The sequence below is a fragment of the Gigantopelta aegis genome, chromosome 1, assembly GCF_016097555.1.
Source record: "Gigantopelta aegis isolate Gae_Host chromosome 1, Gae_host_genome, whole genome shotgun sequence".
NCBI lineage: Eukaryota > Metazoa > Mollusca > Gastropoda > Neomphalida > Peltospiridae > Gigantopelta > Gigantopelta aegis.
The window spans coordinates 9129686-9146718 of NC_054699.1; the positions used below are offsets into that span (position 1 = coordinate 9129686).

Here is a 17033-nt window from a genome sequence, read left to right on the forward strand (position 1 = left end):
AATTTTAAAGACTCAATTGGTAGGTGTAAGACCACTAAACCCTTCTTCTTTCTCACTAATCACGAACAACTAACCCACTGTCCTAGAAAGACAGCCCAGATAGCTAAGGTGTGTGCCCAGCACAGCATGCTTGAACCTTAACTGGATATAATCATGAACATGAAATGAAATGAAAGGAATGTTTGCTTATAGACTCCTCAGCAGTCTCTGCCATAAAAAACAAATGATCATCTCACCCCCCGCTCCCCTCCACTCTCGCCAGGGCCCAGTTTCACAAAACATTGTAAGCCACGTAAACATAAATCTACGACTAAACTACAATTCTTATTACTATTATAGCAGAGCAAATATAGTTAGAAACACATATTTCATTTTCTTTTGTCCTTCAAATTAATGCTCTATTTTACTTAATGATATAATTTTCTTCGTGAAATAAGATGCTGAACACTTCTAAATGTATACCCGGTTATAACTGCTAGTCTCAGACATAAACTTACAATGTTTTGTGATAACTGCCCCCAGGAGAGGTTTGTGAGAGTAGCAAATTGATCGCCTTGCAATAAAATGTTTAATAGATTTTATATGAAACTTCCTGTGAATGCACTATTTCAGAAGAGAAGGAAGGAAGAAAATGTTTTATTTAACGACACTCAACACATTTTATTCATGGTTATATGGCATCAGACATATGGTTAAGGACCACACAGATATTGAGAGAGGGAACCCGCTGTCGTCACTTCATGGGCTACTCTTTTTTATTAGCAGCAAGGGATCTTTTATATGCACCATCCCACAGACAGGATAGCACATACCATGGCCTTTGTTACACCAGTTGTGAAGCATTGGCTGGAACGAGAAATAGCCCAATGGGTTCACCGATGGGGATCGATCCTAGTATTTCAGAAGAGTGATCTTCAACTTGCCTTGAGTTCGCTCATGGTGAAGACTGAGCAACACATTTTAAACAGTGGTTATTGTGGTGTGTAACATACAGTAATTTCAACTTTTGGTAGGTGAGGGACAATGTAGCCCAGTGGTAAAGCGATCGCTTGATGCATGGTCGGTTTGGGATCGATCCCCATAGGTGGGCCCATTGGGCTATTTCTTATTCTAGCCACTGCAACATGACTGGTATATCAAAGGCCAAGGTAAGTACTATCCTGTCTGTGGGATGGTGCATATAAAAGATCCCTTGCTACTAATGGAAAAAGGAAGGAAATGTTTTATTTAACAATGCACTCAACACATTTTATTTAAGGTTATATGGTGTTGGACATATGGTTAAGGACCACACAGATATTGATAAAGGAAACCTGCTGTCACCACTTCATGGACTATTCTTTTCGATTAGCAGCAAGGGATCTTTTATATGCACCATTTCACAGACAGGGTAGTACATACCACAGCCTTTGTGAATAACAAGACCCAACTCAAAATGTTTCAGCCACAACTAGGAGATGATGAAATGACGTGATATTTTAAATTGCAGTGTCTGAACTAGGCCTGGGGAAGCAACATCGTGTTATGATGTCGCTTCCCAAAATTACATCATCACTCTTGCTATTACATGTGTGCTTCTTATGATTATTATTAACCTGGTTATGTTCAACCATGTGGATAATAAACATGTACTAGTTATGAGGTTTAGAAAGTAGACCCATTCTATGATTAGGTTTTTCCCAGTTCTAACCAGTGTGCCACAAGTGGTATATCAAAGACCATGGTATGTGCTGTCCTGTCTGTGGGACATAAAAGATTGCCTGCTACTAATGGAAAAATGTGGCATGTGTCATCTGAAGATTCTAACAATGACCAAATATTCTAATAGCTGATTCTTTTAAATCCTGGTCATAGTTAAAAAAAAGTATGTTTTGTTTAACTGCGCCACAAGAGCACAATGATTAATTAATCATCAGCTATTGGATGTCAAACATTTGGTAATTATTACTCAGTAGTCATCAGACTGGGTTCGGATCCCAGTTGAGGCATGGGATTTTTAATCCAGATACCGACTCCAAACCCTGAGTGAGTGTTCCGCAAGGCTCAATGGGTAGGTGTAAACCACTTGCACTGACCAGTGATCCATAACTGGTTCGACAAAGGCCATGGTTTGTGCTATCCTGCCTGTGGGAAGCGCAAATAAAAGATCCCTTGCTGCCTGTCATAAAAGAGTAGCCTATGTGGCGACAGCAGGTTTCCTCTAAAAAAAACAGTGTCAGGATGACCATATGTTTGACGTCCAGTAGCCAATGATAAGATAAAAAATCAATGTGCTCTAGTGGCGTCGTTAAATAAAACAAACTTTACTCTTTTTTTTAGTAGTCATCAGAGGAAAAGCACTACATTTTCCCATTAGTAGCAAGGGATCTTTTATATGCACCATTCCACAGACAGGACAGCACCCTGACCACAGAGACCAATCTGCCATACAAGACTTCATAGACAGATTGACTTAGTACTATACTGAATATCTGATAACATCATGTGACAAAATGGCATACTGGCAGGGCTTCTAGAATATGTGATAACATCATGTGACAAAATGGCATACTGGCAGGGCTTCTAGAATATGTGATAACATCATGTGACAAAATGGCATACTGGCAGGCTTCTAGAATATGTGATAACATCATGTGACAAAATGGCATACTGGCAGGGCTTCTAGAATATGTGATAACATGTGACAAAATGGCATACTGGCAGGGCTTCTAGAATATCTGATAACATCATGTGACAAAATGGCATACTGGCAGCGCTTCTAGAATATCTGATAACATCATGTGACAAAATGGCATACTGGCAGGGCTTCTAGAATATCTGATAACATCATGTGACAAAATGGCATACTGGCAGGGCTTCTAGAATATCTGATAACATCATGTGACAAAATGGCATACTGGCAGGCTTCTAGAATATCTGATAACATCATGTGACAAAATGGCATACTGGCAGGGCTTCTAGAATATCTGATAACATCATGTGACAAAATGGCATACTGGCAGGGCTTCTAGAATATCTGATAACATCATGTGACAAAATGGCATACTGGCAGGGCTTCTAGAATATCTGATAACATCATGTGACAAAATGGCATACTGGCAGGGCTTCTAGAATATCTGATAACATCATGTGACAAAATGGCATACTGGCAGGGCTTCTAGAATATCTGATAACATCATGTGACAAAATGGCATACTGGCAGGCTTCTAGAATATCTGATAACATCATGTGACAAAATGGCATACTGGCAGGCTTCTAGAATATGTGATAACATCATGTGACAAAATGGCATACTGGCAGGCTTCTAGAATATGTGATAACATCATGTGACAAAATGGCATACTGGCAGGGCTTCTAGAATATGTGATAACGTCATGTGACAAAATGGCATACTGGCAGGCTTCTAGAATATGTGATAACGTCATGTGAAAAAATGGCATACTGGCAGGGCTTCTAGAATATGTGATAACGTCATGTGACAAAATGGCATACTGGCAGGGCTTCTAGAATATGTGATAACATCATGTGACAAAATGGCATACTGGCAGGCTTCTAGAATATGTGATAACATCATGTGACAAAATGGCATACTGGCAGGGCTTCTAGAATATGTGATAACATCATGTGACAAAATGGCATACTGGCAGGCTTTTAGAATATCTGATAACATCATGTGACAAAATGGCATACTGGCAGGGCTTCTAGAATATGTGATAACATCATGTGACAAAATGGCATACTGGCAGGGCTTCTAGAATATGTGATAACATCATGTGACAAAATGGCATACTGGCAGGCTTCTAGAATATCTGATAACATCATGTGACAAAATGGCATACTGGCAGGACTTCTAGAATATGTGATAACATCATGTGACAAAATGGCATACTGGCAGGGCTTCTAGAATATGTGATAACATCATGTGACAAAATGGCATACTGGCAGGGCTTCTAGAATATGTGATAACATCATGTGACAAAATGGCATACTGGCAGGGCTTCTAGAATATGTGATAACATGTGACAAAATGGCATACTGGCAGGGCTTCTAGAATATCTGATAACATGATGTGACAAAATGGCATACTGGCAGGGCTTCTAGAATATGTGATAACATCATGTGACAAAATGGCATACTGGCAGGCTTCTAGAATATCTGATAACATCATGTGACAAAATGGCATACTGGCAGGGCTTCTAGAATATGTGATAACATCATGTGACAAAATGGCATACTGGCAGGCTTCTAGAATATCTGATAACATCATGTGACAAAATGGCATACTGGCAGGGCTTCTAGAATATGTGATAACATCATGTGACAAAATGGCATACTGGCAGGGCTTTTAGAATATGTGATAACATCATGTGACAAAATGGCATACTGGCAGGGCTTCTAGAATATGTGATAACATCATGTGACAAAATGGCATACTGGCAGGCTTCTAGAATATGTGATAACATCATGTGACAAAATGGCATACTGGCAGGGCTTCTAGAATATCTGATAACATCATGTGACAAAATGGCATACTGGCAGGGCTTCTAGAATATGTGATAACATCATGTGACAAAATGGCATACTGGCAGGCTTCTAGAATATCTGATAACATCATGTGACAAAATGGCATACTGGCAGGGCTTCTAGAATATCTGATAACATCATGTGACAAAATGGCATACTGGCAGGGCTTCTAGAATATCTGATAACATCATGTGACAAAATGGCATACTGGCAGGCTTCTAGAATATCTGATAACATCATGTGACAAAATGGCATACTGGCAGGGCTTCTAGAATATGTGATAACATCATGTGACAAAATGGCATACTGGCAGGGCTTCTAGAATATCTGATAACATCATGTGACAAAATGGCATACTGGCAGGGCTTCTAGAATATGTGATAACATCATGTGACAAAATGGCATACTGGCAGGGCTTCTAGAATATGTGATAACATCATGTGACAAAATGGCATACTGGCAGGCTTCTAGAATATCTGATAACATCATGTGACAAAATGGCATACTGGCAGGGCTTCTAGAATATCTGATAACATCATGTGACAAAATGGCATACTGGCAGGGCTTCTAGAATATGTGATAACATCATGTGACAAAATGGCATACTGGCAGGGCTTCTAGAATATGTGATAACATCATGTGACAAAATGGCATACTGGCAGGGCTTCTAGAATATGTGATAACATCATGTGACAAAATGGCATACTGGCAAGGCTTCTAGAATATGGTAGCCAGAGGCTGGTGGCTAGAGGATTTTAAAAAATCAATGATCCCATGGCTAATGGATTTCTCTTTTTAATTCTAGAAGCCCTGATATTGAAGAATACTTAACAATAAATTATAAAACATAAATAAATAATTACAATACATGTTAGTTGTTACTACTAAATCAAAAGAACACTAAACCTATTGTAAAGCCAAAGTAAATACTAAAATGTAAAGTGCCAAACAGAATGTAAATATTTAGTAATTGGTGCAAAGAACAAGCAAAATGGACACATATTCAGCCTAACAGAAACATTATTAATAATATTCTTTTCAAAAATACTTAAGAAAAGCTTTTTTGCATAATGCTAAAATCTTATTATAAGACAGTGATTGTAATCCTTAAACTGCCATACAAGGTACACCGTAATTATGCAGCGTAACAAACAGTTTAATAGCTTTGTATGGGTTCTTGGTTCCGAAGGCGTTTTGCCGTACCATTACGATCTTCAGTATTCAGTATCCACTAGTTATGGTAAGGAAGGAAATGTTTTATTTAATGGCGCACTCAACACATTTTATTTACGGTTATATGACGTCAGACATATGGTTAAGGACCACACATATTGAGAGAGGAAACCCGCTGTCGCTACTTCATGGGCTACTCTTTCTGATTAGCAACAAGGGATCTTTTATATGCACCATCCCACAGACAGGATAGTACATACCATGGCCTTTGTTATACCAGCTGTAGAGCACTGGCTGGAATGAGAAATAGCCCAATGAGTCCACCGACGTGGATCGATCCTAGACCAACCGTGCATCAAGCAAACATTTTACCACTGGGCTATGTCTCGCAGGAGTTTCCCCAGAGGCATATGGCATAGGGACGCACTAAGCCTTTGGCATCATGTAAGGGCCTTAAATCAATAGCCTCTAAGCTTTAATTGGCTATATGTGACAATCAACTGTTGGTTGTAACAACTTTTAAAACTTTACAGTACACAGGTATTCACATTTGTAATAGGTGAAGCATGTCCTTCATAGCTAATTAGGTGCAGGGCCCTCAGCACCCTTTCATTTAACAGTCGATTACCAATTGTCATAGACAACAAAGCTGGCACTTGCATTTGCGTTAAAACTGATTGTGAAAATGTAAGCGCCTTCAAAATATCCTGGGGAAAGGTCTGTCTCGCCCCTAGTTATGGTAAGGTCAAGATTAAAGGTGTTTTGTGTGGTACTGTTGACTTAAAATGCATGCTTACATGAGGTGACTGGAAACATTTGCCATAATTATTAAATCGAATATCTTTATGACGTTATCCCTTATAGAAATGAAAGACGTGATTATATTTCTATTATTCTCAACTTATACACCACTTATGAACGAATGGAAGGAAGGAAGGAAGAAACATTTTAGCCAGTGCACCACGACTAGTATATCAAAGGCCGTGGTATGTGCTATCCTGTCTATGGGATGGTGCATATAAAGATTCCTTGCTACTAATGCAAAAATGTAGCGGGTTTCATCTCTATATGTCAGAATTACAAAATGTTATTGACATCCAATAGCCGATGATTAATTAATCAATGTGCTCTAGTGGTGTCGTTAAACAAAACAAGCTTTAACAAGCTTTAGCCTACTTACTGCATGTTCATATAATTCTAACCAAATGTACATTCAAAAGTTCATTGGTTGGTGCCAACCAATTACAACCAATGATCGATTTTCATTTCATTTCAACTTATTTTCGTGCTTATATCCAATTACGATTCAAGCACGCTGTCCTGGGAATACACCTCATCTATCTGGGTCATCTCTCCAGGACAGTGAGTTAGTGAAAGAGAAGTCAGTGTAGTGGCCTTACACCTACCCATTGAGTCATTAAAACTTGCTCTGGATGGGAGCCGATACCGGGCTGCGAACCTTGTACCAACCAGCCTTGTGTCCGATGGCTTAACCACGACACCGCTGAGGCCGATAATGATCGACAATAAAACTCCACCCAATTTCCAACACTAATATAATGCACGAAAACATGTAAAAAATCAAGTTAGGCTGAATATGCATTCAAAGAATAAACAAAAAGACTATAAACGAAAACCGTTATGAACTGCAAAATAAACGTAAAGATAGTCACTTTTGTCAGGCTCTACCTGGTGAGGTCCTCGATGTCCACCAGCATGGAGTCCTGCTCCATATGGAGGTCATCCCGCTCCATGAGCATCTGAACCAACTCCTCATTCAGACCTGCAGAATCATACATTCATATCAACACACAACTCCTCATTTAGATGTACAGAAACATACATTAACATCAACACAACTCCTTGTTTAGACCTGCAAAAATGTACATTCATATCAACACAACTACTCATTTACACCAACAAAAAAAAGGTTGTTCACTAATACTTGTAGCTGAGCTGTATACTCACTCTTTATATGTGTGTAAAGATCGTTCACTAATACTTGTAACTGAGCTATGTACTCACTCTCTATCTGTGTGTAAAGATCGTTCACTAATACTTGTAACTGAGCTATGTACTCACTCTCTATCTGTGTGTGAAGATCGTTCACTAATACTTGTAACTGAGCTATGTACTCACTCTCTATCTGTGTGTGAAGATCGTTCACTAATACTTGTAACTGAGCTATGTACTCACTCTCTATCTGTGTGTGAAGGTCGTTCACTAATACTTGTAACTGAGCTATGTACTCACTCTCTATCTGTGTGTGAAGATCGTTCACTAATACTTGTAACTGAGCTATGTACTCACTCTCTATCTCTCACTAATACTTGTAACTGAGCTATGTACTCACTCTCTATCTGTGTGTGAAGGTCGTTCACTAATACTTGTAACTGAGCTATGTACTCACTCTCTATCTGTGTGTGAAGATCGTTCACTAATACTTGTAACTGAGCTATGTACTCACTCTCTATCTGTGTGTGAAGGTCGTACTAATACTTGTAACTGAGCTATGTACTCACTCTCTATCTGTGTGTGAAGGTCGTTCACTAATACTTGTAACTGAGCTATGTACTCACTCTCTATCTGTGTGTGAAGATCGTTCACTAATACTTGTAACTGAGCTATGTACTCACTCTCTATCTGTGTGTGAAGATCGTTCACTAATACTTGTAACTGAGCTATGTACTCACTCTCTATCTGTGTGTGAAGATCGTTCACTAATACTTGTAACTGAGCTATGTACTCACTCTCTATCTGTGTGTGAAGATCGTTCACTAATACTTGTAACTGAGCTATGTACTCACTCTCTATCTGTGTGTGAAGATCGTTCACTAATACTTGTAACTGAGCTATGTACTCACTCTCTATCTGTGTGTGAAGGTCGTTCACTAATACTTGTAACTGAGCTATGTACTCACTCTCTATCTGTGTGAAGGTCGTTCACTAATACTTGTAACTGAGCTATGTACTCACTCTCTATCTGTGTGTGAAGATCGTTCACTAATACTTGTAACTGAGCTATGTACTCACTCTCTATCTGTGTGTGAAGGTCGTTCACTAATACTTGTAACTGAGCTATGTACTCACTCTCTATCTGTGTGTGAAGATCGTTCACTAATACTTGTAACTGAGCTATGTACTCACTCTCTATCTGTGTGAAGGTCGTTCACTAATACTTGTAACTGAGCTATGTACTCACTCTCTATCTGTGTGTGAAGATCGTTCACTAATACTTGTAACTGAGCTAGGTTCATGTCATCTAATACTTTACGGTTGATCTTCCGCCATCTTCCATCTCCATTACTGGGAATGCCAACCTGACAAGTAACAAACGTTACATGTTTGAAGCATACAACACAAAAACAGCATTATCATCCATCATCAAGTGATCTATCATCATCAATAATCATTATCATCAGTCATCATTATCAATAATTAATAATTAAATTTCTGCTACATTCATTACAATATAACGTTATCCCATTAGTCCAAACGTAGCAACAGAAGTTTGTTATTTCTTTTACATTCATCCGGGTATGAAGGAAATCATATGCAAACTTATGTAAGAATAGCTTCGCCGATTCACACTGTTTGCGGATGATATTTTGTGTTCATGCCCTGATGAACATAAAAAAATAACAGACAATCCTTAAATATTATCAATCATCATTATCAATAATCATTATCACTATTTACTGTCATCAGTATTTATTACAATCAATAATCATTATCAATAATAGTATCAATAATCATTATTATTAATCATTATTGTCAACAATAATCATTATCAATATTAGTAATTTTTTCTTTCATCAATAATCATTATTATCAATCATCCATAATCACTGTTATCAATAATCACCATTATCAATCATTAATTCTAGCATGTCATTAACTTTGTTAGTAAACTCAGGGATTAATCCCGAGTCAAAGTTATAAAACTTAACTAAATTGTTTGTTTTTTTAAATGTCCATGTTGACCAGTTAATATTTCACTTGTAGAATGTAGGGAAAGGTCTTTATACAGGCTATGCCTGTTGACCAATCCCATCTGTTAACATATCAACAGAAATAAATATTGTTTAAACCAAAGTCATAAAACTGGAGTGTGTGGATAGCGCAGAAAAAGAGACACTGTTGTCAATTTAAAGACATGTATCAGCAAGATCGATACACCCTGTGACGTGTTCTCAACTTGAACACAATCGATGGAGATCCCAATGATTTGCTGTCAGTCTAAGCGGTGTACATCTATCGTGAATAACACTTGAAATGGGGAACATTGATCTGCTATATGAGAAGATATATGACCCACAATATCATGCGTCTCTACATGTAAACCAATTAAGTCGAGACGTCACTAACCAACACATGCAAAGTAACATCCAGACGTCACTAACCATCAACATTTGTGACACCCAACAGCCGATGTGTATTTTTGTGCTGGGGTGTCGTTAAATATTCATTCATTCTAACCAACACATGTAAACTAAAGTCCATACGTCGCTAACCAACACATGTAAACTAAAGTCCATATGTTGCTAACCAACACATGTAAACTAAAGTTCATACATCATTAACCAACACATGTAAACTAAAGTCCACACATCGCTAACCAACACATGTAAACTAAAGTCCATATGTCGCTAACCAACACATGTAAACAAAAGTCCATACATCGCTAACCAACACATGTAAACTAAAGTCCATACATTGCTAACCAACACATGTAAACTAAAGTCCATACGTCGCTAACCAACACATGTAAACTAAAGTCCATACATTGCTAACCAACACATGTAAACTAAAGTCCATATGTCGCTAACCAACACATGTAAACTAAAGTCCATACATCGTTAACCAACACATGTAAACTAAAGTCTATACGTCGCTAACCAACACATGTAAACTGAAGTCCATACATCGTTATCCAACACATGTAAACTAAAGTCCATACGTCGCTAACCAACACACGTAAACTAAAGTCTATATGTCGCTAACCAACACATGTAAACTAAAGTCCATACATCGCTAATCAACACATGTAAACTAAAGTCCATATGTAACAAACCAACATATGTAAACTAAAGTCCATACATTGCTAACCAACACATGTAAAGTAAAGTCCATACATCGCTAACCAACACATGTAAAGTAAAGTCCATATGTCGCTAACCAACACATGTAAACTAAAGTCCATACGTCGCTAACCAACACATGTAAACTAAAGTCCATACACTGCTAACCAACACATGTAAACTAAAGTCCATATGTCGCTAACCAACACATGTAAACTAAAGTCCATATGTCGCTAACCAACACATGTAAAGTAAAGTCCATACGTCGCTAACCAACATTTATTTTTCTGGGCTTGAAAGTAAAAGTTTAAAGTTTGTTTTGTTTAATAACACCACTAGAGCACCCTGATTTATTAATCATCGGCTATTGGATATCAAACATTTAGTAATTTTGATATACAGTCTTATTATCTTAGAGGGAAAACCCGCTACATTTTTGCACTAATAGCATTAATAATTATATGCACCTCCAATAGACAGGATAGCACATACCAAGGCCTTTGATATACCAGTCTGGTGCACTGGCTGGAACGAGGACATCATATTAATGTGAGTTGGTGATCTGAGGCCATCAGACAACAATTTTACATCAATATTTTATTAAAACCTTCAGTATAAAAGTGATCTTGTTAATTTAAGATACACATGTAATATGGTAAAATAAAGAAGGAAGTCTGCTTGTGTAAAATAATGGTTTATTTATCAAATGAATAAAAGAAAAAGACTGCATCATATGTGTTCATGTGAGACAGAAAAAGTACACCCGAATGTGCAGTATTTCTAATATTAATTGTCTTGAAATATAACATTTTCCCCACACCCACCGCATTTTGAAAAAGACAATTGATGAAAATCTAGCAATACTTTTTAATGACCTAACAATCCTTTAACACTTACCATGTCAGCTATAGGGGACTTCTTTTTCAGTTGTTTTTCAACTTCTAGTTGCATATGTGCCATCGTACAAGCCTATAAATATATGGCAATCATATTTTATTTATGTCATAAAATTCATATTATGGAAAGGTACAATCACTTAAAGGTTAAGTCTATAACAAAGGAAAGTTAAAACCGGATAAACAAAATTAAAAAATGTTGTCAAGCTGAAATCAAATATCACGAGAAGACATTAAATATGTTTTCATTTATAATGAAAACTATTTCAATAAAAAAAAAATGAAAATCTCAGACCTCATCGATTATTAAAGTGAGGTATCACTCTTGTTACCCATAACTCCCACCGAGACCTGTTCCATTTACGTCCATTTAGCATGTGAATTTATGTCGTATCAGTATGATAATATCGTAAATAGCTCCCCATAATTTAAGTTAGGAGAGCAAATGATCATTCCTCTCAACTTGTTTTTGTGGCGTGGTTTCAATCCTGACAACTGACACTGTTTTTAAATACTATATTTACTGGGTCGATGTTTCTGCTGGTGGACTATTAGTCACCAAGTGCGTCATTAGCACCGTTGCAATTTAAAAACTGCTGTGTGTGTGTGTGTATATATATATATATATATATATATATATATATATATATATATATATATATATATATATATATATATATATATATATATATATATATATATATATATATATATATATATATATATATATATATATATATATATATATATATATATATATATGTATATATATATGTATATATATATATATTAATACAAACTGTTACATTAGTTTCGAACAGTTTCTGCTAGCATGCTTTCTTACATATGGTTAACTGGACTTCCATTTTTGTAGAAAAGTTTATTTTGTTTAACAACACCACTAGAGCACATTGATTAATTAATCACCAGCTATTAGATGTCAAACATTTGGAAATTCTGACACGTAGTCATCAGATGAAACCTGCTATATGTTTCCTAATGCAGCAAGGTATCTTTTATATGCACCATCCCATAGACAGGATAGCACATACCACAACCTTTGATATACCAATTGTGGTGCACTGGCTGGAAAGAGAAATAGCCCAATGGGCCCGCTGACAGGGGTCGAGCCCAAACTGACCGCGCATCAAGCAAGTGCTTTACCACCCCCCATTTTTTTTTGAAGACCTGATTGGCCAAGTGGATAAGATCACGGGCTGCCAAATGCCATAGGAATCAGTGCTGTAGGTTCAAATCCTGCCAGTTGACACTGTGTGTTTTTATACAAATGTTAGCATTATTTAGTATCTACATGTAGTGATATGCCAATGCATAGGTTCTGTCTTGACGAAACCGAACTATAGAGTGTCATGCATTATGATTTACGATGATTAACTAAAACCAACTGTTTTCGTTTTTGTTTAAATCATGACAGTGTTACAGTTTACCTGAGCTAGAGCTATTTTGGCCTCATCTTGTAGTCTGGCCTGCTTCTTGAAGAAATCTTCGTCATCTTCAGGCTTACTGTGGGCAGGTTCTGAGCTCGACTTTGTATCGGTGGTGGGATCAGGCTTTGACTAAAACACACACAAAACACTCATAAACTGCAGTGGTTGTTACACAGAAGGAATGAAGCGATACAGCTACACAAAATCCCAGCACACATTGGGCCGAATTTACGAAGCCTGTTTTTATTAAACGCAGGTGTTTAAGCATTCTAGATACATGTAGTTACACGCGTGTACGTCTAAACCAGGTGTTTAAATATTCTAGATGCATGTAGTTACAAGCGTGTAAGACATAAACAGGTGTTTAAGCATTCTAGATGCATGTAGTTACACGCGTGTACGTCTAAAACAGGCGTCGTAAATTTGGCCCATTGTGTTTATGTTCTGAAATGCAATTCTCATAATTCTTGTGTCAGATATAAATCCAAAACCAGTCTCAGTAATGTTGTGGTTAAGCTATTGGACTTAAGGCTGGTAGATAATGGGTTCACATCCTGGTACCAGCTAGCTCCCAACTAGAGTTAGTTTTAATCACTCAGTGGGTAAGTGTAAGGACATTACACCAACTTTTTTTTATTTAACCACTAACAAACTAACTAACCACCAACTCACTGTCCTGGACAGACAGCTCAGATAGTATAGGTATGTGCCCAGGACATCATGCTTGAATCTTAAATGAATATACAGTAAGCATATACGTATATACAAACAGGCAATAAATCTAAATGTTATTAGTGCATCAGTTAAGACAGGTCTGCCTACATCATGAGATGATGTCCACACCTATTGCAGCCATTATGGATTTCACTCAGACATGGCAGTGGCTATCTTGGATTGTTGTCACCTGGGGTCAGTAAATGCATGGCACTCAACTGACATGGCAGTGGCTATCTTGGATTGTTGTCACCTGGGGTCAGTAAATGCATGGCACTCAACTGACATCACCACTAATTACATTCTCACCCAGTGGTGGATATTTTTACACGAGCTAAAATCAGAGTGATCTTTCACTTTCCAAGTGGGAGCTATAGGCTGCTTAAGAGAAGTAGGCAGCTAATATCTGCCGAGTGCAGTAAAATGTGTATTATTAAGCATGAAAAGTAGGCTAATGTGACATCCACATCCATCAAAATGACCACCAGGGTTTCTGCGGCATTCACACAGTGCCGATTATGGCTCCCATTTGAGATCAGACAGGGCTACGACAGGAAAAGTGAAAAAGCCCGATTACTATCTTCAATGATCTGGAATGTCCTATCATTGTCTGAACGCAGTCGTATACGTTCATAACAGAGTCCTACGGATTGGGAGTGGTGTGGAGAGGTCGGCCAAGCACTCCTGACAGTTAGGTGCATCCCGTAACATTCAGGAAACTCAGCCGATTTTGTCTAGTCGTATTACAATTGTGACTATGTCGTGACAGATTCTGCTGTATCGGATCAATATCGTAACAATGTCCTGTGTTGTCTGGACGGTGTCCTGTGGATCGGGACGCTGTCGTGATGAACGGGCATGATTTGGACTATCACGTGACTAACGGTTTTCTAACGGATGTCTTCCGTCAGCGTCGGTTCACTGTCGGGTCACTGTCTGATCTCTGTCGGATCGCATTCGGGAGAATCGGGACACTGTCAGGACAGATTTGGTAGTTTTTTACCATGCGAAAGATACAAATCGGATCAGAATCGGATTGAGAACTGGAGAATCGGGACGAATTCGGCTGGAAACGGCTGAATCGGGACGCTTCCTGAACAATATCTGATTGTTGTCGTGATTTCCCGCCATGAATCACAGGATCTTGATCAGACTTTTGACAAATTTTAATCGGGAATGGTCCTATTAAGGACGGCAGTAAAAATCCTGAATGTGTGACTGATGCTTTAAATGGATATGACGCCATACCAAGATATTTTGGCAAATTTTATTTTTTAAGTTAACTTTTTGACTAAATTAATTACTCTTATCATTACTGTATGATCTAACCCTAAACGTAACCCATTTTCTTTCTAGGGGAGGCCCCCCTCATAACCCCTGTTGACTGTGATTGAATTAAATTCCATAGCGCCATACCCAAAAATTTTGATCAACTGTATTAAATGTAACTGGAATGTCATATGAAACGAAAGCTGTAAACTGCTCAGTATACTGTTCCAGAACTGGGGGTGGTGTGGGCGGAGGTGAGCATAGGGCCATGGAGTGTGTGTGTGTGTGTGGGGGGGGGGGGGGGGGTGTAATGTGGGTTTTATATATATATAAAGAGAAAATAGAATTTGATTTAAACCATATTAAGCCTAAGGGAAAAGACTCTGTAGACTCCCCAGGTATAAAATAATAATTATAAAGCATCCAGCCTCCCCCGTGTCGCCAATTCTGGAACTGCCCTCAGTCATAACTGAACTGAGACTACCAACAGTCATTTAAAGGGATATTCCTGAGTTTGCTGCACTTCTTAAGATGTTATCGACTAAAAGATACTTTTTAACGATTGTAATTACATATCAAATATATTTTTCTGCATAAAATATTAGTGCTGTATATTAAACGTGTTTCTGGTCATTCTAATATTTGTACTAGGTTAAATTTCAGTTTATTTCCTAAAATATTTTTTTTCGTACGTACGACATTATTTGAAGACAAAATCTAGTTTGGGCTTCTTACAAATATTAACACATTGAATATACAGACACTGATATTCTAAACAGGAAAATATATTTAATATGTAAGTTTAATTGTAAAAATATTTTATTAGTCTTACAATGCAGCAAACTGAGGAATGTCCCTTTAACACAATATGTCTTTCTTTTGGTATTTATTATTCAATACATAAAACTAAACAATGACTAACCTTATTAAATTTGTATAAGACTCTAGTTACGAAGTAAATTAGTTCAGGACAAAATAAATTCTTTGTACCCGGGCCATTCTCCACGAATGTATCACATTGTACAGTAGTGCTCTTGTGGAAATAGAAGAGCTACAGAAGGGCAATAAGTACAATGACCGTCACATTTGTTTTAATTTCAATTTTGAATCTGTTGCTATTTTAACAATATCGGACATATGGGTTAATATAAAATCATTAAAGGTAGCAAATATCCATATAGTCATAAGTGTGGAATATCCAAGTTATAGTCCCCAAAGGTGTGGGGGGGGGGTTTTGTATACACAATTCCATATTCAATAGGGTTATTGGTTTTATTGGGCTATGTCATGATGTGTAGGACAAAGTCAGGCTTTGTAAATCCAGTCCAATGTTTATAAATGTTTTATAGTCATGTCTTATCTCTGGGGTTAGGAGACGATATATCAAGCTTATAAGCAGCTATCTTTATATAGGATTTTAAGTTTAGTCTCATGATCTTGATTTATAATTTTGCATTTTTAGGTTTTGCACACTGTTAAATTGAGCATTTGTTAATAATTACAGGTGCATTTGTGCAACAACAACAAAAATTTCTCTGTGAGGTTCTAATGAATATCTGATCGTCTAAGTGTTGTGTATCTCAGTCTTCATCAATTTTAGAGGTGGGTAACATAATATAATATATTTTGGGAAAATGACTCGCCCGTTTTTAAGATAATCAACAAAAAACATATAAACAATGGTTAACTGTATTAAATATTCACAAAATTTGTGCTACAAACTAAACTATTTCAGGACAAAACACATTGTTTGAATCCACCTTTTAGGATATGAACAAAAACTAATGGCTAACCATATTTATTAAATTTGTATAAAATTCATGCTATAAACAAAACTAGTTCCGGACAAAATGCATCTCTTTTTATTCTCCTTTTACAATATAACACACACACCATCTTTCCCCCCCATAAAACAATGACTTACCATA

The 17033-nt window shown here is 37.3% G+C and overlaps 1 protein-coding gene across 1 annotated transcript in view; it reads right to left on the bottom strand.

Moving 5' to 3' along the window:
* LOC121370401 (IQCJ-SCHIP1 readthrough transcript protein-like) overlaps nucleotides 1-17033 on the bottom strand; it is a 218990-nt gene that overhangs the window by 12854 nt on the left and 189103 nt on the right. The window contains exons 10-13 of the mRNA XM_041495597.1: nucleotides 13123-13251; nucleotides 11676-11747; nucleotides 8900-9017; nucleotides 7371-7480 (exon numbers count right to left, since the gene is read on the bottom strand). Coding sequence (XP_041351531.1) covers nucleotides 7383-7480; nucleotides 8900-9017; nucleotides 11676-11747; nucleotides 13123-13251 — 417 coding nt within the window. The 3' untranslated portion in view covers nucleotides 7371-7382. The remainder of the gene's footprint in view (nucleotides 1-7370; nucleotides 7481-8899; nucleotides 9018-11675; nucleotides 11748-13122; nucleotides 13252-17033) is intronic.